Here is a 25,553-nt window from a genome sequence, read left to right on the forward strand (position 1 = left end):
GCGCGCAGCAAACAGACTGCTGAACCTTGCCCTCACCAGACCGATCCTCCTCCTCCCGCGACTCGCGACTATTCAGTGCACTGTGTCTGCCGCCTAATCAACGGAGTCGTATACCCGTCTGGCCACCCGAAGACGATGTCCACGGAATGCAGAACAATGCTGTTCCGTTTCACGCCCATCGCTGACTCGTGCAACCTGTGCGTCACTCCAGCGCAGCATCAACATTGGCAATTTGGGCCGTGACAGTGCCGCCCGCAGGATGGCAGTTGCATTGACACTCGCATCGGCGTTTCACAGCGTCGTGCACTCCGACGCAACTACAGAGCAACCGGTGAGTACGTGCCGACGTTCTCAGCATACCTACTCACTATTGAGTCGCCAGAAGTCAGAAGGCTCAAACCTGAGAAGGCAGCAGCATCACTTTCATGATGATTCGCATATCGAGTGTCCGCCCAGTGCAAGTCTAGGAGGACATTCTTCAATTTGCCAGCGTTCTTTCCCATCGCCGCACCGTCCAGCGCCGGGCTTCTCCCGGTCCGGATCTCTGGTGCTTGTCGTTCTCTCACCATTGTAACGTTGTTGCTCGATCCGACAATCTATCTTGTCCAGACGGCGGGTAGTCCCCAACACTCCGACCCTTCGGGACCCGGTTCCGAGGATTTCCAACAGCACGTTAGGCAAGCGTGTCTCCTTACCAGGGACACAGCTCTTGGCATCCATCCAAGTTTCTCCCAGGAAGGCCTCTCTTCCACGGTACGCCATCCTCCCGCTGTCGTGGCTAGGAACCGGCACCAAGGACGCCCATTGCCGACCGTGTCCGTGGGGCCGGTTCCTGGTGTCGGTGCCCTTCATTATACAGCGCCTTCCCAAATGGGCGCGCGCGGTGCGGTTGTGTATGCGCCTCCGACGTTTCAAGCGTTCGCCGTGAGGCCAGTCCTGTCCGCCTTGGCTCGTCCACCTGTGAGTCCGCGTAGTAGCCATCACCCCCTTGCTATCCAACGTCGACAACTGTGTGTATTTTGCAAACGGCTGATCCGCTATTGGCTACGGCGCAGGCTCCCCCATGGCGTCACGAACAGCATGCACGCATGTACGCAAGCCCGCCAACGATGCAGAGCAGGTATAAAGGACAGGAAGCGTCGTCCTCAAACAGCACTACTCCTCGAAGCTCCAAGCCTCCTCCAGTAGCATCTCAGGTCGTCTACCATGTCCTTCAAGGCCCTCATCTCCATCCTCTCCGTGGTCGGAGCCATCCAGGTCGCCACCGGTACGTGCATCCGCCGCTAGTACTGCACAACACCCCATCTAACCGCCTGTTCTCCACAGCGGCCACGACCCACAGGATCGCCTGCCCCGACGGTGTGCACACCGCGACCAACGCAGTGTGCTGCCCGCTCTATGCAGTCGTCGAGGACCTGCAGGAGTCGCTCTTCGACGGCGGCGAGTGCGGCGAGGAGACGCACGAGTCCCTGCGGCTCACGTTCCACGACGCGATCGGCTTCTCGCCCGCGCTCGCGCGCCAGCACAAGTTCGGCGGCGGCGGCGCGGACGGCTCGATCATCACGTTCGACACCATCGAGACCGCGTTCCACGCGAACGGCGGCATCGACGACATTGTGGACGTGCAGAAGCCGTTCGTCACGAAGCACAACATGACTGCCGGGGACTTGTAAGTGCCCATTCCTCGCCCTTCCTTCCCTAGAGTCGGTGCAGTGCTGAATTGCGCCCTGTCTGTGTGTAGCATTCAGCTCGCTGGGGCTGTCGGCTTCTCGAACTGCGCCGGTGCACCCCGCCTGGAGTACCTCCACGGTCGCCCGCCTGCGGTTGCGCCCTCGCCCGACCTGCTCGTCCCCGAGCCCTTCGACTCTGTCACGAAGATCCTCGCGCGCTTCGCCGACGCCGGCTTCTCGCCCGATGAGGTCGTCGCCCTCCTCGCCTCGTACGTCCACCCCCTTCCGATAGCGATAGAACCCCGCTGACCCAGCTTGCCCCCTCGCCAGCCACTCGGTCGCTGCCGCCGACCACGTCGACCCGACGATCCCGGGCACTCCGTTCGACTCGACCGCGTCCTCGTTCGACTCGCAGGTGTTCGTCGAGGTGCTGCTCCGCGGCACGCTCTTCCCCGGCACGGCGGGCAACCAGGGCGAGTCGAAGAGCGCGCTGGAGGGCGAGATCCGGCTGCAGTCTGACAACGACGTCGCGCGCGACCCGCGCACGGCGTGCGAGTGGCAGTCGTTCGTCGGCAACCAGGCGAAGCTGCAGTCCGCGTTCCGCGCCGCGATGTCGAAGCTCGCCATCCTTGGCCACAACCGCCGCGACCTCGTCGACTGCTCTGAGGTCATCCCCATCCCGCCGGTGAGTTCCCTCCACCCCTCCATGTGCAATAGAATCGCGATGCTCATAGATTTTCTTCCAGCCCGCGAACACCCGTGCGCACATCCCCGCGGGCCTGAGCCGCCGTGACATCGAGCAGTCGTGCCGCCAGGTGCCCTTCCCCGTGCTCCCCGTCGACGCCGGCCCCGCCACCTCTGTCGCCCCTGTGTAAATGTCTACTTCGTCACTGCTTCTCTGACCATCATCGCTGACCATGTCGACCATATAGCCCTCCCTCATAAGCGCAACATGTGAAGCGGTTGATGATGAAGGCGCCAACAATGGAATGCTAATCTATACGGGTTCTTGGTTGTTTCTTTCCGGTCTTCTCTTTACATTCACTCCCGTGGTCGTCGACCATTGTGGATAATCGGGTCTGCGTTAATAATGGGGCTAGCTACTTATTTACCGACGGATGTTGTCGCAATATACGGGTGGACGCCCTTGTTATACAGTATTCTAAAGTCGGGCACACACGATCAAGACACTGGGGACGGTACACCTGAGGAATTAGCGAAGATACAGGGACACGCTATACTATCAACTCGCGGCCGTCTTCTTCTTTTTCTTCTTCGTTCGTGACGCGCCATCGGGGGTTGTCCCATCCTGAGTCGCAGGAGCGGATAGCTCTGACAGCGTCGTGTCGTTCGGCCCTCCCTGCTCTAGAGGCCGCTTTTTGCCATTTGCCCCCTGGTCGGCGGGTGCTGGTTGTTGCGTCTCGCCTTCTTTCATTTCGACGTCCGCGTCACCCGGCACTGCAACTGAGGGTATGACTACTTTGGGTTCCGAGAGCACCGCACGGTACGTTCTGCGTGTTTCTGGAAAGAAACCGGCGTGAGATGCTGCTGCTTCGCAGTGAACGATTGAGGTACTTACGAGCACGCAAAATGAGTGACTGTGCGACTTTTGTCGACGCGTCGTGCGCCACATCCTGCGAAACGCCCAGGACCGTTATTCTGGACACGGGTGAGAATTAGGCCTGTCGGTCAAAAGAAATGATGGCACGTACAGGTTTGCGACGTCGCGCGGCGCGCGCAAGTCCGCCTCATTCCACACGCCCCCGCTCACGAGAATCCCCTTCCCCTTCGTGACCCTCGCGACTTCGCGTGCAGCCGCCCACCAATTCCGCTTCGCCCCTGCACCGCTCTCACCTCCACTCGGGAGGTTTAGCGCGGGGTCCCCCTCGCCTCCTAGCGCGCCGACGTACCCGAGCTCGAACACGGCGCCGTTCTTGAGCGCTGCGCGGATGAGGGTGTGCTTGAGGTTGAACGGCAAGCGGGGTAGGGTAAGCGGAAGGGCGATAATGTGCGTGGTAAGCGGAGTTGGTTGGGTGTGCGTGAGGCAGGCAAGCGAGAAGGAGGCCGCGGTGGTGGGGACGAGGGCAAGGAGGTCGTATGGCGCGAAGAGGGCGGCATTGCCGTTCGTCTACGGGGAGGTTAGACGACTGGGCTTTCGCGTTAGATACGTCGCGGAACACACCAAGCCGAACCCCTTCTCGCTGTCTTCATCAAGCACAATAGTCAACCTCTTCAGGTATACCACCCCTTGCCTCTTGCGCAATTGCGCTAATAGCGGGTCGAGCGTGTTAACATGAGTTTTGGGGTCGACCTTGCGTTCGACGGTCTGGTTGAAGGCTACGATAGTGTATCCTACTAACAGGGTCACGATCAGTGCTTGTTTCACCACCAGAAAGAGCATATACTGACAATGTACGAGGAGGTCCAGTCGACTCTCTATGGCCGTGATCTGGGCGGGGCTGAATGCAGGCGGTGGACCAGTCTGCTCCTGCTTGCCCTTGCCTTTTTTCGATGCCGCTTGTGTGAGCTGCTGCTTCGTGAGCGTGGGCACCGGGACGTTCAGATCTGCAAACATAGGATGGGAAACGGTGGCTGAGTCGGCAGGATGGAGACTGAAAGAAAGGAAAGCGAATATTCGGAGCCGGACCGCGAGCGCTGTGGCGCTGCTGTAGGCGCCCACGACACTCCGCGTCCGACTGTATCGGGAAAGTGCTGTGGTTGCCCTCCTCGACGTCGAAGTTCTAGCAAGTTGGCCGTGCCTTGTCTCTCCATTGATCAGAATATCTCTGCTGACGGCCCCATAAAATTCTTATGATCAGGGCCACTAGTACTAGGGGTTGCTATGATCACTCCAACCAGACTAGGAGCCGTTGATATCAGCAGGATCGTTGAGAATTCATTCTTGCACCATGTACTGAGTGCTCCGACGTACCCGAGCTCACAACCGTACCTATCGGGCTCCACGTCCTAATGCAGTTCAGCCAAGTTCAACATGCAACGGAAGAGAGGGCTAAGAAGAGAGCGAGTCTCAGTTCCATGTGCTGGGCGCGCGAAGGAGGTACAGTACTGTAATCGCGGTATAAAGTGTGATCTAGACGATAAATACAGCAACGCAACCTGGAGGAGCGCAAAGAGCAGGGCGGAGCGGGGTAAACAGGCGTACAGATTAACGATACAACGGCTCGGGTATGCTATAATTCCTTCTCCACGAAGGCTACATCGAAATGTCCGCTCCTAATTCCAGTAGCAGCCGACATCAGAAAAGCAAGTAAGTATCAGACAAGTAACAGTCCATGGGGTGGATACGCTCGCGTTCACCGGCCGTAGTCGTCCGGCACAAACGGCGTGACGAGCTCGTACATCTCCGCGTTCCTATCCCTCTGCGGCTTGCTCCCAATCCCGACGAAGTTCTTCAGCCGCTGACGCATGCCCGACCTCTCCGGTGCGTCGTCCAGGCCCGCCCGGTCGCTCGGATAGAACGTGTCGACGTACTTCGCGAGTCGCCTGACCCCACTCGAACTGTCGTGCATCGCATCGCGCGCGGTTTCCAGCGCACCTGCGAGGTACGTCGCAAGGTTCGGGAAGCTGATCGGGAGCGTCGGATATGGGGTCTCGTTTGTGCACGGGACGGTGTAGAATTTGGATAGCGCCGCGTCCGCGCCATCACGTAGGAATGGCGGAATTTGCGAGAGCGAGTACGACCACGGGAGCGTGTTCGTGTCGCCGTTGCGGTAGCGCCAGCCCGTAGGCGCGTTTGGCGGGATGGGGTGGTCGATCGTCATGTACAGGACTGTGTCCCAGTCTGCAGACGCGTGGTGGACCTATAGATACGGGTGCTGAGTCCTGCTGCTTATACTGCATGCACCGGACCGGGTGCGTACCTTGACGAACGAGACCACTATTCGTAGCCGCATCTCCGTCTTGACGACTGCCATCGCCTCCATAGTGGGCTCCATCCGCGTCCCGCTCAGCCGCGCCATGAGCTTGAGCAGCGTCCGCCAACTCGGCGCCTTGATATGGAACGGTGGGCACCGCCCATACGGCAGCGCGATGACGTTCGGGATGACGCCCGGAAACGGCTTGACCGACGGCGTGATCGTCGGCGTGCCAAAGCCCATCGCTGCAAGGCGGCCAGTCTTAGCGTGTGACACTGTCATCGGGTACGTAGACCGAACTTACACAAGCCCGACAGCAGCTCGGCGTCGAGGTACTGCGTGTGAGAAGGCGCGTCCGACGTGTGCGAAGAAATGCTCGATGGCGTGAGCGCCGTCTCTTCTGGGGGCTCCCACTCCCCAGAGTGCAGAGACGCGGGCTTCGACGACTGCGGCGTGGGGACGAGCAGCGTCGTAGACGAGCTCGGCGCGCCGTCTCCCACCGATTGCGAACGGCTCACGCTCACCCGCTTCTCGTCCGGGCTCTTGGGTGGGACCGGTTTGTCAGAAATACTCCTACCAAGCGAGGAACGCCGCGGACTTGGCGGGCGCGAAGGTCCCGCGGAGTGCTGCGGAGAAAGGTTCCCGGTGTCGTAGAAGCCCGGAGACGAGACCAGTGGAGGCGCAACGGCCTCGTCGTACTGGGGGAGGGGGTCCGCGCCGTTCATGAGGGAGAGCTTGCGCGCATGCGCGCCAGACTCGCGTCGTACGTGCACCCGTTGCTCCGTTTGCCGTTCTTGCTCGGCGAGCCGCTCTTCCTCCTCCGCGAGCTGCAATGCCAGGGCCTCGTCGTCCATGATCTGCTGCACGACGTACGAGTGCGCGCTGCCCCGTCTCGGCCGCTCGTCGAAGGAGTGGCTGATATCTATAACGGGCGAGTGCATATTCGGTAGCGCAGATGACCCTTGCTCCGGGGAGGACGTGATGAACGAAGATCGACGATCAGGTTCTGGGGCAGAGCGAGCAGAGCTGATACGCAGGGAAGCCTCTAGAGCCTGAGCGAGCTGATCCTGTTCGGAGCGGAAGGCTTCTTCGCGCTGCCGCTCCGATTCCTGCGCAGACATTTCGAGCACGCGGTGGAACACGGCGTCATCCTCGTGTGGAATGGGTGGGGGCAGTGGAGGGGCAGAGGGCTGGTAGTGGTTCTCCGGCGCGTGGTACGAGGAGGCCCGAGGGGATACGGCATAGGGATGTGGTGGGGAGCTCGAAGGAGTGATAGCAGGCTGCGAGAACGCGGGTTTGGGAGGGAGCGGGGGATGGCTTGCGCCGTTTGGCTTGCGGGGTACGGGGGGTGAGCCAAAGGACGTCCGCGATTGGCGCACATAGCTAGGAAAGGCGGGACTCTCGCCTTGGAAGAAGTAGTCATCCGACTGCGAGCGCGTCACCGCAGGGGTCTGTCTTCGTCCGGGCATAAGACTGGGAGGCAGCTGGGGCTGGGGAAACGCGGGTGCAGCGCGTCCTTGCGGGATCCCCGGGGCTGGCTGCGCCAGTGCGGGGCTGTAGAAACCTGGGATCGGAGCAGCTGCATAGTAGGACTGTGCGCTGGCAGTAGCGTAGGGGTGATCGCGCATGGGCGGCGGCGGCGGGACGCGAGGAAAGGGTGGATATGGGCCGGCAGGCGCAGCAGAACCTCTCCACTGTTCCGGGGAAGACATGGGCGACACTGGGAGCAGCGAGAAGAGCAGAAGACGCGGAAACTAGATGCTGTCTGTCCAGTTTTGTCGTGAGAGGGTGCTCAGGGCAGTGGGACAGGGCGGTGGGAGCATGTAGTAACGGGTGAAGGTGAGAGCTGCACTAATCCCCGCGCCCGCTTCGAGCCACACGGCGGGCGAAGCGCTCAGGTCCGTCCAGCTTCTCCACCCCGCGGTGCCCCCCCTGTGCATCATATCACCATGTCGCCTGGACCACACCGCACAGCTTCACGGGGCCGGCCTACTGCCCATCATATATTCCAGAAGGCATGGCAATGGGCGCGTTCACCCACGAGCACACAACGCGGTCGCATACGGGCACGCGAAGCTAGCCGATGTCTGTCAGGCAAGGATCGCTCAGGACGATGACGCCCCGGCGGCCAATATTTAGTAACACAGTAGCTCTAGCGTACAATGCGCAGGGGACAGTGATTGCGGAGCGGTTGATAGGAGGGGTGCAGAATGCGATGTGTGTGGAGATACCGAGAAATTGCATGGATTGGATGTAATGAGAGGTACGAGATATGAGGGATGTGAATATCGAAACGGGCATGACGCGGGCGTGAGCAGAGTTGTGGACAGAACGAAGCAGATGGGATCCAATGATGCCGACAGCGATGAATGAGGAGATTGAGAATCGTGAAAACCGTGAAACATATATACCGAGTGTCACCGAATGGAAGTCTGGATCACCCGTGTACCCTGCCCGCGCCCTTGTGCGGTGGTCGTCTTGAACCCCAGTTGACGCATCGCGGCGACCAGGTCGGCCTTTTGCACGGGCTTCGCGATGTATGAGGCGAAGAGACCGTCCGCCCCCATCGCGTCGGAGCCGCTGTATGCACTAACAGCAAGTATAGGCGTGTTCGTGTTCTTGTTGTTGGTGGTTTTGATATACCGTGCGGCGCCTTCGCCATCAACTAGCCGATATGTCTATCAACACGTTACTCCGATGGAAGCACGGAGTTTACTCACGAATTGGCATGTGCAGATCCATGAGGATACAGTCGAACTCTGTTTGAAGCCCGGTTAGTGAAACAGCGGTGACGAGTAGCGTAGACAATAAATGCGCACTTATGTCGCCCATGGCTACACTGATGGCCTCTGAGCCGTCAGCAACGACCACACATCGACAGCCAAGACGGATGAGCAGTGTCTCGATGATCTTCGCCGTGATGGGGTTGTCCTCTGCCAGGAGACAAGTGACTGCGCGGTCGTTGGGGTCGGGCGCCCTCTTCAGGTCGATCGAGGCCACGGACGACGGTGGCGTATTGAGCTCGAACTGGCCTGGCGCTTGAGGCACTGCACCCGTCCACGAGTCCGATAGCGACCCGTCCCCTGTGGTGGAGACTGAAGCTGTCCGGAGGCGACTAGGCATAGAGTTGCGACGCCCCTCGCCCTCCATGTGATTGAGCTTGAAACGCTCGACAGCGCCGTACTCTGAGGGTTTCCGTGCATGGCTGCCTGCGCTGCCGGGCGTTGGAGGGCCGCGCGAGACCGAAGAGGATATCGACGAAGTGGAAGTAGCTGGAGAAGGCGGGTTGGTGGGAATGGGGAAAGGAGGTTTCGTAGTATCGACAGGGGTGACGATGCTCCCCGGCGGCTTCTTCACCCTGTTCGAGATACTCCGTCGTCTCGAGTGCATGTTCGACGGCTCCGAGAGCGCATGGGTGAGCGGCGTGAGCTGATCCGTCTTCATCTTCCGGATCATGTCCTCATTCGCCTGCTTGAGCACCGGCAGATTCTTGAAGCTGAACGACCCGAAGTCGTCGTCCGACGGCGACGCAGTGGCCTCCCGCGAGACCGCAAGGGGCACACTCGCGGGCACGTCTGGGCTGCCCTGTGCGGGGCTGTCCGAACCGAAATGCTGTGTGAGTGGGGCCTGTTCGCTGTCGCTAAACAGCTGCAGCACGGCGCCGCGCGGGTCAAAGTAGTCTGTCGACTCGGGGTCAGTGACCTGCGGGATGAACGCGGCCTCGGTTACGGTGACCTGGTCCCAGTCAATGCCGGCGAAGAACGGGTGCGCCCTGACCTCGTCCGCACCGTTCGCGCCCAGACGCTTCGTCGGATCGAGGGTCATCAGCCGCTGCATGAAGTCCTTCGCCTCCGGCGAGACCTCGACGTAGTCCTCGTGCCACTCGATGTGCCCGGACAGAATGTTCTCGAATACCTTCTCGGGGGTCTCGTCGTGGAAGGGCGGGATACCGTACAAGAACTCGTATGTGATGACGCCGAGCGCCCACTAAAACAGACAGTCAGCGGCACATCATCGATGCGAAATAACATAGAAATCGCTGACCCAATCGACGGCTGCGTCGTCACCGCGCAGACCGAGAATAGTCTCAGGCGCGAGGTAGTCCGGGGTGCCCACTACCTTCTGCTCCGTGAGCGGCGTGTGGCCAGGGGGAGGATGCGAACGGAGATCGTTCGTGAGTTCGGTTGCGAAGGATTGCAGAGGACTATCCGAGAGCTGCTTGGTGTTGCCATTCCTACGGAATGACAAGAAACCCGAAGCCAGAGACTCAGAGCCACTCGATTCGCTAGGGTCATCTGAAAGCGGGAGATAAGGGGAAGAACCGAGGCGAGGGAGCGATGGTGTCCTGTGGTTGAAGTACGAACCTCCTCCCTGTTGAAGTTCGACAGAGAACATGGGCGACGAAGCCATATACGCAGAATCGATGGATGGCGGCCTAGAAGTGGGGCTACCGCGAGCATGACTACGCACACCGCGATCAGAGAGCAGTTGGGGAGCACGAGTTTGACGACCCAGAAGACCAATTCGGCTGAGACCGAAGTCAGTGAGCTTAAGATGACCATGCTGGTCGATGAGCAGGTTGTCAGGCTTCAAGTCACTGCAAGAAACATATCAGCCATATTCAGTGCCTGGATAAAAGACAGAACGTACCGATGCACGATCCCGCGCTGATGCAAATACTCCAAGCCCAGAGTGACCTCAGCGATGTAGTTCCGCGTCCACTCCTCGGGAAGGGAACCCAACGACTTGATGAGGGCCGCGCAGTCGCCACCGTTCAGGTACTCCATGACGAGGTACAAATTCTCCTTGCTCTGGAACGTGAAGTACAGCTTCGCCACGAACGGGGACTCCGCCTGCTTCATGAGGATCATCCGCTCCGCCTTGACGTTCGTGATCTGGTTCTTCGCGATCATGTCCGCCTTCTTCAGGACCTTGATCGCAAAGTAGTCGCCAGTCGCCTTCTTCTTGGCCAAGAAGACGGACCCGAACGCGCCCTTCGAGATAGGCTTGATGATCTCGAAGTCCTTGATCGACGTCGGGGTTGTCCGCGACAACGGCGCGACGGAAGGCAAGCGCGGCGATAGGGGTGTACCAGACTGCGAGGCCGTAGGGCTGATGAGCGGCTGGGCAGTTGAATGCCGGCGGTTCGCGCGACGCGTGGCTGTCGCATTCACGTCCTGCGGAGAGACCATGGGGGACAAGGGAGGAGTAATGAGAAGCTTCGGCTCCAGGTTCTGAGGTGAACGTCGAGCTCGAATGGTCATGCCAGAGCTGGGCTCGTTCAAGTCCATTGGAGGCGGCTGCTCGTGTGACGCGATGATAGGTGCCGCGAGCGCCAAAGGCGAGGAGATGGAGGAAGGTGTCGACGAACGCGTCTGGTGGGTGCTGACTGGCTGCCAGTACATCGGAACAGGTACCGCCGATACTGACGGAAGACTCGAGGGGCTCATCGCGGCCACCGATGCGCTGTCACGACTGGTGTCGCGACCCGAGTTGAAGGGAATGGGTGATGCAGACGCCACAGGCGTTGGATCCGCCGAAGATTGCTGACCGCTGAACGCGTACTCCGAAGTGGTACTCGAATGGTCGTCGTCCTGATGCTGGTCGTTCTGACCCTCCTGGCCCTCCTCGCCTTCGCTCTCACCCGAGTCATCCGAGTCACCCTCCTCGCCGTCGTACGCAGAGAGGGTCTGCTCGACGCGCTCCTCCCACTCCTGCCTGATCTTCTCAGAGTACTTGATCGTGTTCTGCATGCGTACAACATTGTCGATCTTCTGGCGCATGACGCGCTCCGCGTCCTCGACCAGCTGCGAGAGTGCGTTGTCTTCGATGTTCGGCTTGTTCCAGTGGCGGATCTGGGACATCTTGCGTTCGGACGCGGGTGACAGGAGACGCTGGCGCTCGATTGGCTCCGTGGACTCCTCTTCCTTCAGCGCGGGGATGGACACCTCGGCAGCGAGTGACAGGATGTCCTCGAGCTGCTCGAGGATCTGGCGCTGCAGCTTCTTGACGCTGAAGCGCTTCATCTTCAGCGGCGCACGCAGGAGCTGCAATGGCGACGAGGAGCCCGGCGACGTCGACGGGGTGTAAATGGGCATCCCGCGGTACTCGGGAACGGTCATGGGCGAGCTACGGTCCATCGCGACCTGGAGGTCGCGGATGGTGCTGCGAAGCTCCCCAATGGACTCGTTGCACTCCGCGATCTCGGCCTCGAGACGGTGTACCTCGCTACACGTCTCGTTGTGCTTCTCGAAGTACCACTGAGGAACGCTACACTCGCAAATGCGACAGAGGATGGGTGTCATGTTGATCGGGCGCGCGAAGGGGAAGGGTGTGACGGGTTCCATAGCGCCACGGTCGCCAAAACCAACCTGCGCTGGCTCGGCTGAACCAGGTTCGTCACCTACCTCACCGGTCTCGAGCAAGATGGAGGGAGGAGCTTGCATGTACTCTGGGGAACCCACAGGTCTGACAACCCACATAGAGTGGGTGGCCTGGCCTTCCTCGCGATCAATCATGAGCATGCCACTGCCCTCCATCTGCTGATAGAGGCCGCTGGGCTGAGAGGGATCATCGGGGTTGGGTATCAACAACTTGAACTTGACCTCGATGGTCCGAGAGTCGTTCTCCTGCAGACGGCGGGTGGCATCACGGAAGACGTGCCAGTCGGATGGGGCAAGGAGCTTCGACACTCGCGTACCGAAGTACTCTTGGGGGTCGTTTCTGGAAGCGACGCGAGTTAATATAAGGCTATCAGAGGAGCGAAGAAAAGACGTACCCAACGACCCCGCGCCAGGCGTAATTCACCCAAATGAAATGATCCCCATCGAGACTTAGCTCCATGACGATGTTCTGGTTCTGCGCAGTCTCCGCCTGCAGACGCAGACGCTCCGTCGCGAGCACGCGCGCGGACTCGTTGTTGCCATCGAACTTAGAGGGCGTGCTCTTCGGGTGCTCGGCGGCGTCCTTGGGCGCGGTTGATGACGAGATGTCCTTCGTAGCCTCATCCCTTGATCTCCGGTTCTGGCTAGTCGTGCGCGACATCCGAAGCTTGTTCTCATCCTCCGCAGACAGCTTCAGCGCATTATCCTGATCGGGGCGTGCCGCGTGTGTGGGAGCGGTTGCGGGCATCTCCTCCTCGGCGGGTTTCATGACAAACGTGAGCGGCTCCTCCTGCTCATCGTCGTTGTCGTCGAAATTCCAGAACTGCTTCTCGGCCTCCCACCACTCGACGACCCGGCTCAGGCTGGCGATCGCGAGGAGAACCTGGACATACCAATTTCGCCCGTGCCAATCGGGGTGCTCGTCCCAGGCTCGACCGATGTTCTGTATGCGCTGGACGAGGGTCTCGCACACCTTCGGATTTGCCGTGAGCTGGTTGATAGACATGTCGAGCACGTCGGTCGCAACTGCGACGATCTCATATAGAGTCGTCATGATCGGGTCGACCGGGTCATCGACCAATATGCGTGATGATCGGCGGTTGGAGTTTGCGGTGGACTCGGCATAGGTAGAGCGAGGGAGGGGTGACCGTGAACGAGATGTCGAACGAGAGCTGTGACCGGAACGAGGGGGGCGAGATGGAATGTGGATGGTTCGAGAGAGGCGGCGCGACGCTAGGCTTTGACCCGCCCATTGACCGGACCGAGATGATTCGCCCTGCTTGCGGGGACTGACCGCCTCAGGAGGTGGTGTCGTGACTGCCGACGCGGGACTTGAGCCTCCCGTGTTCGGGGCGATGATGCTGCTCGGGCGTTCCTTCGGTAGCGTGGGGTGTCGTCGCAATGAAGCAGGACTCGTGGACGAGACAGATGCTGTTAGAAGGCCAGGAGACGAGATCCGGTGCGTCAGCGTCGGCTGCTTAGGACGGTCCTCGTCGAGAGACGCACGTTGACGACTGTGATAGTTACTACCCTCAGGCTCCGCCTCGTACCCGCCATCCGAGCTCATTTCGTCAAACTGCAGCGCAGACCTGAGCTCCTGCGGTTGAAGGACGAACGCCTCGCGGAGAGGCTCGACATCGCCAAACTGCGACTCGCGATCTCGCTCGCGGTCGTACTCGCGCTGCTCCCGCTCGGCCTCCTGTTCGTGCTCGCCTTCCCGCAGACGCTCCTCGAAGAAGGCTGTTATGGAGTTTGTGACACGCTGCAACTCCTTGTCGCACTCGGCCTTGGCAGCCTTGAGACGACGTGTAACATGTCGCCTGACGAAGGGCATTGATACCGTATTTGAGCTGGAGCCATGTTGGTTCGAGGTGCTGCTGGTGCTGGCTTGAGGTTGGATGGGGTTCAAAACGGTTTCGGGCGAGAACACGAGAGGGCTAGGCGGCTGTCTTCGAGGCAAGCTCGCGTCGGACATAGAGGTGCCGTCTGTTGGCAAGAAGGTAGGGCGGTCGTGGCGGGCAGAAGAAGTCGTGGCGATGGGGAAGAGGAGGACGAGAGAGGAGAGAGAGAGAGAGGGAGTGGTTCAGTTGCGGCTTGACATGAGGGAGCGATAGGAAGATGGGCGGCGGTGACTTGGAGACGAGGAGGAGAGATTGAGAGTTGGTCTCAATGAGCACACCTCCAAGCCCTCGCGCTCTTCTGTCCAAGGCCGAGGCGCGCTTTTCCTTTCTCACCCCAATTTGGCCCCAATTGCCTCCTCCCCGCCACCCCGTCCACAGGTATTTGCCACGCATAAACACACCCAGACCGCGTCTCTCATTCCGTGTCACCCCACCTGCGCACATTTTTTTCTGTCGCGTGCAGCACAAAGGACGGTGTGGCCTTCGGACGACTTATCCGGAGGGGTGGCCCGGGTCCGACCACGTTTCGTTCCAGACGCCGAGAACGCTTCGCCCTGGTCACCCGGGACCCCGGCGCCGTTCAAGGCCAAGTCCCACTCCCAGTCTCCCGCTCGTCCTGCTCCGAACCTTGTCACCTGCGCAGCTCTCCCGCTATGTTGTCTCTCGTGAGCGGTTTCGGCGCGGTCGCACGCCACCAAGCGTGTAAACTGCCCGCCGTACGCGCTATGGCCTCCACCTCCGCACAGACAAGCACCGTGGACAAGAACCCGTACAGCGAAATCAGTGACTACATTCACGACATTGCGGAAGAGCAAAAGACCATTGCCGCAGGGTCCACTGGAGAGGTTGTGGAGGGAGGCGACGCTGTTCCAGAACCCCGACGTACGTCCACTCCGTGCTGCTCTATCCCGCTCACGCCTAAACCTTGCCTAGTATCCCCAATTGGCGCGAAAGGCTTCCCGACACTCACTGGTTTCCGGACCAACCAGGTGCGCAACGCCTTATTATACTCCCCGCTCCCGCTCATGTTCTTCTCGCCCACAGTTCGTCCGGCCGCAGGACTTCACGCGGGACACCTACGCTAAAATGGGCGGACGGAGCTCGTTCACGAAGCGGGCGCTGCTCGGCCCTGGCGCGTCGAAGTCGCGCTATCTCGACATATTCCACCAAATGAACATCGACCCCTTGCAAGAGTCGCAGAACTCGAAGATCATGTCCCGTTTCGTCACCTCCATGGGCAAGATCAAGGGTCGCAGCGAGACGAACCTCACGTGGCAGAACCAGCGGCGGGTTGGAAAGGCCATCCGCCGCGCGAAGATGATGGGGATCATCCCGGTGCTCAGCAGACGGACGCTCTTGCACGAAGGGAAGCGGTGACGGCGACGGTCCGTACAGTAGAGCAGCTTCCCCCCTATCTCACCTATACATTACACCGTGCTTACTTGGAGAACACCCCCGTTCGCGTTCGCGCCGTTCTCCGCCAGTGCGCAACTCGGTCGGCTCCTGATGCGCGCATAGTCTCGGTGGGCCCAACTTCTAGGAAGAAGACAATGCGCACGGCGCCCTGCTTCCGACCTGCTTCTATCCGTTCCGACGCAAATCTAGCCCCGCGAGCAGCCGCGGGCGCGCTGCCTGCTGGACCGTTTTCTCGGGCTGTCACTTACCAACAGACTTTACCGTTATGTCATGACCCCGTCCTATGATCGCATCCAGGGCTATCCAGGGCTTCTGACCTCTATGAAATGCATAGCGTCAGTCAGTTGCCTGAACCGAAGTAACTGGATCCGCTGAGCCGGAGCAGCCCTAGGTCAGCAGGCCTTTGCGCCGACCGTTAGCGGCCACACGTCTTCCCCGCGCGGGCATGGTGGCGGCGGCTTGTGCTTCAGCGCGAGACTGCGCGAGACTGCCGACGACCGGCGGGCGAGGCGTTCCCAGATGCAATGCGACGTCAATACAGAATGGAGGGAGCTAAAAGGCGAAGTCCGGGATAATGATAGCGCTACAATTCTGCGAGAAGCATCGTGCCGAGGTTCTGCACCACCTGATCCCCTATGGCCTTCTCGACCTGCTCCTCGAGATGGCGTTTTGGGTCCTGCTTTCCGACGTGCCGCGTCTTCAGTTGGTCCGCGGACAGGGTGGATTCCTCTTGAACCGACTTGTTGTACGCGGACGACAGCGACAGCATGGACTGTTCGCACCGGGGAGGTACAGGTACAGGCGAACGGGCAGACGGTCAGCCAAGCACGTCACACGGCCAGCCTTAGCGTGCGAGCACGTACCTTGATCGCCTTCTCGTTTCCCTCTTTGTGGCCCTTGAAGTCGCGCAGCGTGAGACCCTCTGTCCAGTTGCGCTTGTGCAGGTTCATGAGCATCGCCTGCTCGAGCTCCGTCTTCCGGTAGTTGACCGCTATCGAGTAGTAGTGGCGGTTGAGGCCGTGGATGAGGGCCTGAATGGAGGGCTTGTTGATGTGCCCGATATTCGACGTCGTCTGGCGGGGCTCGAGTCCCTGTAGCACCATGGCGGGGTTGATGAGCCGGAACGCGTCAATCACCACCTTGCCCTTCACGGACTGGATGGGATCCACGACGACGGCAACGGCGCGGCGGTCGAGTTGCTCGAACGACTGCGCAATACGTTATTTCTGCATTCCCGTCGGAGCGGAAGGTGCACTATACCTGCTGCGTGTTGATATCGACGCTGGAGAGCCAGCACCCGAAGCCCGGGTGAGAGTGGTACCACCCGACCACCATTTCTGACCTGGGTCTCTATTCAGTCTCGGGTGAAATGGACGCAGGGAACAGGGTAACGCACCTCCCCGTCTGCTTCAGCATGTCCACCATCCTTTGCTGGAACTCATGGTCGACGGACTCGACGAGAGGGGGATTCGGAGCAGGCGAGGGGCGGAGGCGGGAGGTGGCATTGCCGGGGTCGCGGTCGCAGCGAGTGCACGAAGTTGGGCCGGGATTTGCTGGAGCTCCTCTTGGGAGACGCCGACCTGAACGAGTGAGCGGGGCTGGTACGAAAGTGAGTGATGAGCAGTCAAGGTCGACGGAACTGAAGACGGACCTGCTGCGAGTCCCGGGCCTGTTCGGCCGCGGAACGGACTTCATTCAAGCACGGGAGTGCCTGATCTTGGCGGAGGATCTGAGGACGTAGGCAGAAATAAAGCATGCCTTGGGTGGTTTCGTAGGGAGGTAGGTTCGCAGGGAGGTAGTTTCGTAGGGAGGTAGTTTCATAAGGAGGTAGGTTCACAGGGCGTCGTTTCGCAGGGCGGCCATTTCGTGGGGGTGCTTCGCGGGTGGTTCGTGGAGGTACTATCACGGGGCATCGGACGGTGGTGAAACATATTTATTTGCTCCAAGTAGGTAGTCGATCGAACTAGGCACTCGCCCGCGCAGGGGAAAGCTACTCGACTTCGTCGCTTCGCTTCGCACGCCTGCACTCTGCGCCCGCCGCGGAGACGCCGCAGGACGCGAGTCGGGTTATGCATACGAGCGGCCATGCTCATGATGCCTGCCGCTCCGCCGCCAGCGAGGCGTACAAAGCCCGCCATATCAGAGGCTGCGGCATCGCATCTGCTCGAGACTTGTGCAGCCACTGTCTCGCCGCCGCGCTGGGTACAACTCTGCTCCGTGGCTGGCAAATTCAGGATCGAGACCCGTAGGCCTAGAGAGCGGCAGCCGCACTTTCCGTGCGTATGGTAATCCCGCAGACCGTACTCACCTTGATCGGATACCTTTCAGCCGCCGATGCCACGTCCAAACGGCGGTCGGCTCGCGGAGCGGGGAATACGCCTGCTGCCCGTAGGCCCGAGATCGCCTCGATGCGTGCAAGGGTCGTTCCCGGAGGTCAACGGAGAGGTCGCCGCGGCGCCGCCCGTCCGGGAGGAGACAACGCAAAGTCAGGGCTTCTTGAATGTTCGTTGAGTATTTGATGGGGGTTCGCGCGCCGTTCTACGCCTGCGCATGCGATGCAGCTCGTCGTTAGTGGCGCGTCGTCATATAACAAAGTAGGTATGCCTACCTCGCGGTGAGGCTTGCCTGTGTCCGCCGGGCTGAGCCGTCTGTCTCCGATTGTGTGTGCTCCTAGGCGAAAGCCGGCGTCGAGTGGTCGGGGCGGTCAGCTTGCTTGATCCATGGGAGTTGTGAAAATCGAATCGTCGAATGTTGAGCTGTCCTGCGCGATAGACAACGCAACACGCGTGTCCCGAATGGGTCTGTGATGACTTGGGTGAGTACATAGCAGGCTACACATGCCATTTGCGCGCACTCACTTGCCATAGCCAGGCGGTACGACGAAGGAAAAGACGGAGGACGTGGACGCGAACGTACGAGGACAAAATCCCGCCGGCTGAAGAGGCAGGGAGATCGTGGTGGTTCAGACGCTAGCAAATTGTTCACACCCATAACTATTCATGGTGGGAGCCGAAATGGACGGAGAGAGGGCGCTCCGTCCTCGCAGTCCATCAGCTAATGTGCGAGCGCGGACTTGCCTGTCAAGTGCGTTTCGTAATTAGCTAATTCTTCTCCCCCGCGGACAGCGACAGAACTCACGGACAAACTGTATTATCATACAAAAGCGAAGCCTCGGGGCAGGTCGAGATAGTCTCTGTAAATTGTAAAGTGCGCACGCCGCACCCTTCCGTAGCACGTTATCGAGTGAAAGGGACCCGCCAAAACTGGCAGCCTCTGGATCCAGGAAATTGGAATAGGTATTGCAAGTGCCCCAGTACGTACCGCTGGAATGGGAAGACTCGGAGTGCGCAAACCGGGCGAGCTCCGTGAGGGCTGGATCCTGACACATGTGCAAGTGGACGGTGTCGTTTGGAGGTGGTCGCGACGCTGCACTAGATGAATTTGCATACAATTCGGGGGGCGCTGCGCCGCGGAGTACAAGTGGAACGCAAGTCGAGCCAGAGGCGCGGTCAGGGAGATGGCAGTCGAGGGCCAAGACAGATGGATTCCCAAAGACGCTCTGGCACTCGACGACGTTTGCCGAAAGAGGCAACTCGCGTGGTTCACAGCAGAGAGCGCCGGTCGATCTCTCCTCTCTACCTCCACTACTCGCTCGACGGCTGCGCTGTTTATCGCGCGAATCAAGATGCAAGGTATGTCAATGCACGACGTATTCTATCTACACACAAAATCTGACGCTGTCAACAAAAATCCATCAAGAACTCCCAGCCCAAGCCGCCCTCAGTGTCAATCGTCCCGAACACGTCCATCGCCATCCCGGCTGCCAAGCTCCCTCCTGCGCCGCCGTAGAACGCCGGGGGAGGAGTGCCGAAAGGGGTGGGTGCGTACCAGGATGCGGCCGGAAGGATCTCCAGCAGCGGGTCGCGGACGGGCCGCTCACCCCCATGCCCGCTAGGCTCCGAGAGAGTCGGCGCCAGGTGATGTTCGCCAGTGGCCGACTCCGGGAGGATGAAAGGCTCGCTCTTGACGCCTTCCTTTGGGAGTGGGCGTGGGCGGCAGTAGGGGCCTGTAAAGTCGCGGTGGCGGGGCTTTTTGACGTCGCTGCGCTGACGAGGCGCCGGGATGCGGCCGAGGGCTGCGGCGACGGCGGACGGCTGGGTCGATGTCAGCTCGACGCCGACCTCTTCCATGTTGTCGGACCGAAGGACGAGCGACGGAACGAGGACAGGATCCTCCTTCGCTGACGGCGCCAGAGCTGGCGGGATCCCATCGCCGGTCCGAGGAGGCTGATAGTTGGGGTGGACGGTCGCCGGGTCGTGCTCTGCGTTCGCAATGTCTTCGGGTGTCGCGGGCTTGAAGCTGATGACGCCGTCTTTGCAGTCCTTGAGGAGCTTGTTCAAGATGGGGAGTCCGCCCTCAATGCGGCTGAAGCTTGCCCAGGTGACATCGGTAGGCCAGCCATCTAGCTTGCACCGGTTCTGGATTACGGTTGACGAGGCATATGTGCTTTTAGCGTAGTGCAGCTCCGCCCCCAAATCTCCCGCAACCGTTTCTGTTCGCGCTCGTCAGCACACGTACGACTAGGGCATGGCAGGATACTCACGGAGGCTGGAGGTCAGAGTGGTACGAAGCTCGTTCTCGACTGCAGTGCGATTCGACGGCGGGCTTTTCTTGGCGGAAGGATGGGGTTCGCGGGCGACATAGGAGGCGGGGGTGAGTGGTTTCAAAAAGACGACAGACATCGGGCGGTCCGGGGCAAACACCAGCCCTCGGTGAGTAGCCTTATAGGTGCCCTGCCGCCTGCTGCTGATATTTCAATGCCATTTCCTTAGGTCTTCGCGCAGGGTCTCTCGGGGTGGGCGAACTACTATCTTGGTCGCCCGGCAACAGCGTACGCGCCCCCGGTGCTCTGCCCGCCCGAGGACGGCTTGGGTGGCCCTGGCCCTACGCCCGCCGCGCCTCGTGCTCAGTGCACGGGCTGCGATTCGCATCCGAGGTCGCGAGCAGCGCCACATCGCGCGCTGGCATTCACACTCGCAATGTCGAGTGATGCCTCCAGTTCAACGTAGGCATGCAGTGAGCACGCCCAGTTGCTCCTGCTCGCCCGACAGACTCCGCACACGGCCGCCCTCGTGCTGCAGTTTCTCAGCTGCACCTCAACATGCAATGCTCCTAGCCCAGCTTTCTACGACACTCGCGGCAGTGCACAGACAGGTATGTAGCTGCCATTATTGTCTGGACTCGTGGCCACTAATATTCGACGTCGGCTGATGGATCCAGACTGTCGGAGATGTCTCGAGCCGAGGATCGCTCGCCCCGTCTGCAGAAGGAATTTGAGACTTCCCGGTACGTCTGCCGGTCTCTCACGCGGCGGGGCGCCTTGGCTGAACGAACAGAAACCTGCAGCGAGAGCACTTGCTCTCCCCTGCGTACGACGTGCATGCATCGGCGAGCTCGCGCGCCGTTCAAGGTCGTGACCTTTGCTGACATGGCACCCGACGGCGCACACAACGGTGGGGATGCCCGCGCGTTGCATAGCGGTGAGTGGATTCGACTCATCACCGGTGTGTTGCTGATTGCCTCGCTACGCAGACCTTCCATGCGCCGCAAACTCAAAGTAGCAGATCCAGGGGCGCATGCTACAGCCGGTAGGATGTCTCTGACGCACGGGCGCATCGCCGGCAACCTAACAGGAAAATGGCCTGCGTTTCCTTCGTGCCCGACAGTGTGGACCCCGACGCTGCCGCGCACCTTCGACGGCAGATTGCGCCGAGGTCGATCCGTCTCGGGAACCTAGACGGTCCGCTCGGGGCCGTGTTCCTCGGGGAGGTCCCCCTGGCACTGATGGTGACAGCGTCCCCGCGTCAGGCCAAGATGGCGGAGGCGAACTGCACCTACGACCGGAGCGCCCGAGTCCCAATGCAACGGTGACGGCTTGGCAGGCAGGAAGGCATTGGGCCGCCGCCACTTGTAGGTCCACACGACTTCGGCCACAGCACTCTGTAGATCCGCCCGAGTTCGTGCTCGTCTATCCGTTCCGCAGGCGGCCGCTGCAGTTCACAGCACGAGCGTCGACAATTCACGGCCCACGCACGTATGCGTCTCAGGGCGAGCTTGACATGCGCGCAGCGCAAATTTAAAGCTTCGCGGAGACGTCCGCGTCCCATTCGCCTCCGAGCGGCAGGCAGTACGTCATTCGCGCTAGCCTCATCGTTTCAAGTTCACTCATGTCGCCGTTATGCAGCGCGGACTTCCTGTACTGGAATCGGACGGCCTCGTAAGCCTCCGACGGATGGACGGTGGCGAGCGCGGTGGAGGGCGGCAGGTCGACCTCTGCTGTCGAGGCGAGCCCGGCCGCGGACATCGCGACTGGCGCCGAGCTCCGAGTCGAGCTCATTCTCGTATTCTACCGGCCCTCTGTAGTGATTCATGAAGAAATATATCTTGTACAGTAAAGACAAGTGGTGGGGCGGTGAACCCAGCATCGAGATGCTGTTTCGGCGCGTGCTGCTCGTGTCATTCGTACACGACCGCGATGTGCCTCCCGCCGCTCGGTTCCCCTGCTGCGCGCGCTCGGATGGCGTGCGGGAAGCTGTCCACATTGTATCCATCCGTCAGTAGGAAGTCCGTGCAGCCGGTGATGCTCGTGTACTGTCCGTAGCGCGGCGGCCGTGCAGCATAGAGTGCATGCGTCTCTTCATCCTGTGCATGCTACAGATGCAAGGGGGCGTACATTATTCTGACATTGTTTGGGGTGCAAGCGCACGGCGAGGGGTTCGCGCGGTGGTGCATCTCCCCTTCGAGAGCGTGTCGCGTGTAGATGATCACGCGAACGACGCGCGATGACAGCGCCGACGGCGGAGACCGCGTGTGAGGGCATGCGCAGACGGGGGAAGCGAGCAGCTCGTGCGCCGTGCGCGGACGCGATCGTGGCCTGCGTACGGACGTCGCGCATGCTCACGCAACCCTGAAGCTTCTCAGACTGATTAGCGTGCACCGTTCACGAACACCATCTCTTCCCCACGCACCGCACTCTGCCTGATAGTGATCACTCAGCTGTCCCCCAGACGTACTCGTCTCGACCTACCGGCTCAACCGTTCGCTCACCTGCTCGCCCTGCCGTCCTTGGTCACTCTCCTCGGCGATCGGTGCGCGGCTCGAACCACCACGCGCGCCATTGTGCAGACAGATGCGGTGAGTGACTTGCACGATGTCTGTGTACTCCTGGTCTCGTCTCCCGTGCAACAGACCCAGCGCCGCGCTCGACTCGTTCATGCAGACGCGGTCAGTCGTGCCTTGCTCGGTTCATTCCGCACACACATCGCTCACCTGTACGTTTTGGTAGCCGCGACGGAGTTGCGGGACCAGTTGCGCTGGGGTGTGGGGATGTCGTGCGTGGGATCGCGTAGGGCGAGGTCGTAGCAGCAAGTATGTGAGACGCCACCTAGTAGGGGCGGCGCACGTCGTCGCCTGCACCGAAACGGTACGTACGACCGCGCGGAACTCAGTTCTTCGCGCATCGCGCGTCGCGGCGTGCTGCACGAGGACACTGGCGCCGCGTGAGCACACCAGCACCCCACACAGCGCAAGCACCGCGTGCGGCAGACCGCGTCGACGGCGCTGCGACACACGAGCTCCGTACGTATCCCACCATCCACGTAGAAGGACCCACCTGTGTTCGGCCTCACTCGGCGCAATGCGCCTGCGCCTGACGAATGCCCACGAAAACGCGTTGCTGCATGTTCGAAAGAGGTCGTACTCCACGTACGTCGTCCGCCGGGACCCGCCCGGGCGTGCACAGGGACCATGCACCCGCAATACGAGCGCTCTCGCATGCGATTTGCGGGAGATACGGACGAGGGAGGTCAGCCGCCGCTGAACCGACTGGGGCTGATTCTGTGCGCGGCGCGGCACGCAGCATGACACAGACACGTACGCGCGACTGGGGGGTCACGTCAGTAGCATTCGATGCAAGCAAGCAGTCCTGGGACGGGGAACCTGAAGCTCACCGTGGATGGGCGGCGCCGGCTCGGACGCGAGGTTCGCGTCTAGCCCGCCCGCACGTCGTCGTGTCTGCGCGTCAGCGGTGCCCCGGGTACCCCGAGACTCCCCCAAGCGTTTCCGTGCGCGTTCGTTGAGGACCGCAGGGAGGGGCGCAATCTAGACGTGTCGCGAGGCGATTCGGCGTGGGCGCCTGTTGGATGTCCATGAACTCGGCCGTAGCCAGCCGTAGCCCCGCGCGCAGTGGACTGTGTCGACTCCGCCGGGGGCTTGCGCTGTGGTGCACGAGCTCCAGATGTGGTCCCGCACGCACACGGGGAGATCCACCTTCGTTTCGCTCCGCCCTCGCTCGACACGCACCTGCTTCTATCGAATGCGCGTGAAACCGCAACCTGAGCACGTCCAGGCAAGTCGTCTGTCCCGTACACCGCCCCGCGAGATTCTTCCGGGCGCGCGCAGAGACCACAAGTCCGCGATATGAGCTCTCTCGCACTCGAGTCTCGGGAGATACGGACGAAATAGGCACCGTATAGGGCGAAACAGGTCGATACCGCGCACGGCAGACATATGCGCGCGGCTGGGAAGTGTCCTGAGCATCCCACACAGACGGTTCTGGGACGGGGGCGCTCACCGTAGACTGGCGCCACGCGGTCCAGCCCGGCTCCGCCGCCCGATTCGCGCCCAGCCCGCCCGCACGTCGTCGCACCCCCACGCAGAGCGTCCGCCAGGCAGCCCTCGACGCCCCGCACAGCTGCACCAAGCAACGACGGGGCAACGCGTCGATTCGCGTACGTCCCGAGGCGATCTCGCGCGCGCGCCTACCGAGCGTCCATGACATCCGCGTTCGAGTCCGTTTTGAGACGTCGGCGGGGGCGGACGGCAGAGGGTGCGTTCGGTGCGGGCGGGTGCGGGCGCTGTTCCCTCGCGATATGCGCGGCGGAGCACGCGGTGTGCGCGGGATGTGTGCAGAATGGGCCGAACGAGGGCCGGACGACGCCGATAGCGTGCGCATCCCGGCGCGCAGCGAGGCGGGAGCTCGTGCTCATCGCTGCTTGGGGTCGTGAGCCACGGACAGACACGGTTTCGAAACGGCGGCACTCACAGTGGATGCGGGATGGCCATTCCTGGCCGGCCGGGGCCCCGATCAGAGAATCGCGTCCAGCGCGCCCGCGCGGCGTCCTATCGGCACGTAAAGCCGTCGCACGGCGTCCTGGAAGCTGCGAAATTGGCCTGACAGCGCATGGCGGGGATCCGAGGAGGTCGTATTTTGGGCTCGATACCAATGGACGATGCCAATGAAATCGTTGTTTGGGCCGATTTTGCGAGGTCGGCGGCGGCCGTCGACGACCACTGCAATGGGTCCGAAAGTGTTCGGCGAGGGCGTGACCACGATATGAGCGGTGGGGTGTGAGATTGGCGTGAGGTATGGACCGAATTGGCGGACGTTGGGCTGGATTTGGAGGATTCCGGGCGCGCATCGTCGATTCGCGCGGCGCAACCGAGTTTGCATGACTGCGACGTAGTGTAGGCAATGGACAGATGCAATTGGGGGGCGAGGGCACTCACCGTGCGTGCGGAGTGGCCATTATTCCGGGACTGTGACACTGAATTCGTGTCTAGCCCGTTCACGCGACGTCGTATTGGCGCACAGCTTGTTCGTACCGTATCCTGGAGACTGTCTCAGCCAACCAATGGCGTTTGCATGAGCATAATCGAGGTCGCCGTCATGCATGCACGGAACCAATGATTTCGGCACGGGCGCCTATTGGACGTCCATGAAATCGCGAGTCGAGTGCGTTCAAAAAGGTCGGCGGGGTGTAACGACAACCGGAGCGTTCGGTTTGGGCGTGTTCGGGTACTACGTAGGCGCGATATCAACAACGTCGCATGAAATGTGCATGAGATACGTGCGAAATTGACTGACTTTGGGCTCAAACGGGCGGATAGCGCGTGCATTCCGGCGCACGGCGGAACGCGAGCAAGTGCGCATGACTGTAGAGTGATGTAAGCAGCAGGTGTCATTGATTTCGGGATGGGGGAGCTCACCGCGGGCGCGGAATGGACGATATTGTCCAGGTGGAACGCGAAGTTCGCATATTGTACGTCCGCGCGGCGTTCTTTTCGCGCGCAGAACGTGCGACTGGTAGCGCGAGAGTACAGCGCGAGCTACTGGCAGTATTGGCAGACGATTGGAGGGCGGGACGGCCGAGCAATGTCCAATATTTCGAAAATAGCTGTAGAGCGCAGAAAGCATGAGGAGCATATGATGGCCAAATTTGGAAAAACTCGCCTTGAAGGATGTATGCG

The 25,553-nt window shown here is 60.8% G+C and overlaps 9 protein-coding genes across 9 annotated transcripts; 4 read left to right on the plus strand and 5 right to left on the minus strand.

Annotated features, from left to right (window-relative positions):
- Positions 1-65: 65 nt before the first annotated feature.
- On the minus strand, positions 66-604 carry TRAVEDRAFT_27447 (uncharacterized protein). The gene is made up of 2 exons (XM_008036669.1): positions 383-604; positions 66-331 (listed from the first exon to the last, which is right to left on the minus strand). The coding sequence occupies exons 1-2, from the start codon at positions 567-569 to the stop codon at positions 318-320; spliced, it is 201 nt and encodes a 66-aa protein (XP_008034860.1). The 5' UTR covers positions 570-604; the 3' UTR covers positions 66-317.
- A 602-nt stretch (positions 605-1,206) lies between these two features.
- On the plus strand, positions 1,207-2,545 carry MnP10s (manganese peroxidase isozyme precursor; the record flags this gene model as incomplete). Its single annotated transcript, XM_008036891.1, has 5 exons — positions 1,207-1,267; positions 1,327-1,669; positions 1,742-1,939; positions 2,001-2,355; positions 2,417-2,545. 5 exons carry the CDS (start codon positions 1,207-1,209, stop codon positions 2,543-2,545), a joined length of 1,086 nt encoding a protein of 361 aa, XP_008035082.1.
- Positions 2,546-2,792: 247 nt separating this feature from the next.
- TRAVEDRAFT_70268 (PHP domain-like protein) lies at positions 2,793-4,245 on the minus strand (the record flags this gene model as incomplete). The annotated part of the gene is made up of 5 exons (XM_008037596.1): positions 2,793-3,191; positions 3,250-3,329; positions 3,383-3,798; positions 3,853-4,025; positions 4,080-4,245. 5 exons carry the CDS (start codon positions 4,243-4,245, stop codon positions 2,914-2,916), a joined length of 1,113 nt encoding a protein of 370 aa, XP_008035787.1. The 3' UTR covers positions 2,793-2,913.
- Positions 4,246-4,984: 739 nt separating this feature from the next.
- On the minus strand, positions 4,985-5,788 carry TRAVEDRAFT_117381 (uncharacterized protein; the record flags this gene model as incomplete). Its single annotated transcript, XM_008037597.1, has 2 exons — positions 4,985-5,491; positions 5,552-5,788. 2 exons carry the CDS (start codon positions 5,786-5,788, stop codon positions 4,985-4,987), a joined length of 744 nt encoding a protein of 247 aa, XP_008035788.1.
- A 2,174-nt stretch (positions 5,789-7,962) lies between these two features.
- TRAVEDRAFT_117940 (uncharacterized protein) lies at positions 7,963-13,903 on the minus strand (the record flags this gene model as incomplete). Its single annotated transcript, XM_008037598.1, has 6 exons — positions 7,963-8,210; positions 8,266-8,304; positions 8,365-9,532; positions 9,590-10,142; positions 10,196-12,268; positions 12,324-13,903. The coding sequence occupies 6 exons, from the start codon at positions 13,901-13,903 to the stop codon at positions 7,963-7,965; spliced, it is 5,661 nt and encodes a 1,886-aa protein (XP_008035789.1).
- A 651-nt stretch (positions 13,904-14,554) lies between these two features.
- On the plus strand, positions 14,555-15,206 carry TRAVEDRAFT_44901 (uncharacterized protein; the record flags this gene model as incomplete). The annotated part of the gene is made up of 3 exons (XM_008036892.1): positions 14,555-14,711; positions 14,763-14,818; positions 14,874-15,206. 3 exons carry the CDS (start codon positions 14,555-14,557, stop codon positions 15,204-15,206), a joined length of 546 nt encoding a protein of 181 aa, XP_008035083.1.
- Positions 15,207-15,759: 553 nt separating this feature from the next.
- On the minus strand, positions 15,760-16,940 carry TRAVEDRAFT_163820 (uncharacterized protein; the record flags this gene model as incomplete). Its single annotated transcript, XM_008037599.1, has 4 exons — positions 15,760-16,017; positions 16,109-16,453; positions 16,506-16,587; positions 16,642-16,940. The coding sequence occupies 4 exons, from the start codon at positions 16,938-16,940 to the stop codon at positions 15,829-15,831; spliced, it is 915 nt and encodes a 304-aa protein (XP_008035790.1). The 3' UTR covers positions 15,760-15,828.
- A 2,727-nt stretch (positions 16,941-19,667) lies between these two features.
- On the plus strand, positions 19,668-20,321 carry TRAVEDRAFT_27457 (uncharacterized protein). The gene is made up of 3 exons (XM_008036670.1): positions 19,668-19,694; positions 19,759-20,017; positions 20,078-20,321. The coding sequence occupies exons 2-3, from the start codon at positions 19,928-19,930 to the stop codon at positions 20,312-20,314; spliced, it is 327 nt and encodes a 108-aa protein (XP_008034861.1). The 5' UTR covers positions 19,668-19,694; positions 19,759-19,927; the 3' UTR covers positions 20,315-20,321.
- A 214-nt stretch (positions 20,322-20,535) lies between these two features.
- On the plus strand, positions 20,536-21,176 carry TRAVEDRAFT_44904 (uncharacterized protein; the record flags this gene model as incomplete). The annotated part of the gene is made up of 4 exons (XM_008036893.1): positions 20,536-20,591; positions 20,652-20,785; positions 20,838-20,862; positions 20,939-21,176. The coding sequence occupies 4 exons, from the start codon at positions 20,536-20,538 to the stop codon at positions 21,174-21,176; spliced, it is 453 nt and encodes a 150-aa protein (XP_008035084.1).
- Positions 21,177-25,553: the final 4,377 nt, after the last annotated feature.

Source organism: Trametes versicolor (genome assembly GCF_000271585.1).
Source record: "Trametes versicolor FP-101664 SS1 unplaced genomic scaffold TRAVEscaffold_3, whole genome shotgun sequence".
In the NCBI taxonomy this organism is placed as follows: domain Eukaryota; kingdom Fungi; phylum Basidiomycota; class Agaricomycetes; order Polyporales; family Polyporaceae; genus Trametes; species Trametes versicolor.

What these genes read in the sequence shown, in the direction of transcription:
- TRAVEDRAFT_27447 (XM_008036669.1), bottom strand. Translation starts at nt 569, where the DNA reads ATGGTGAGAGAACGACAAGCACCAGAGATCCGGACCGGGAGAAGCCCG.
- TRAVEDRAFT_27457 (XM_008036670.1), top strand. Translation starts at nt 19,928, where the DNA reads ATGGGGTTCGCGGGCGACATAGGAGGCGGGGGTGAGTGGTTTCAAAAA. An exon ending in GGGGCAAACACCAGCCCTCG is followed by an intron (nt 20,018 to 20,077) that starts GTGAGTAGCCTT and finishes CCATTTCCTTAG; the next exon opens with GTCTTCGCGCAGGGTCTCTC.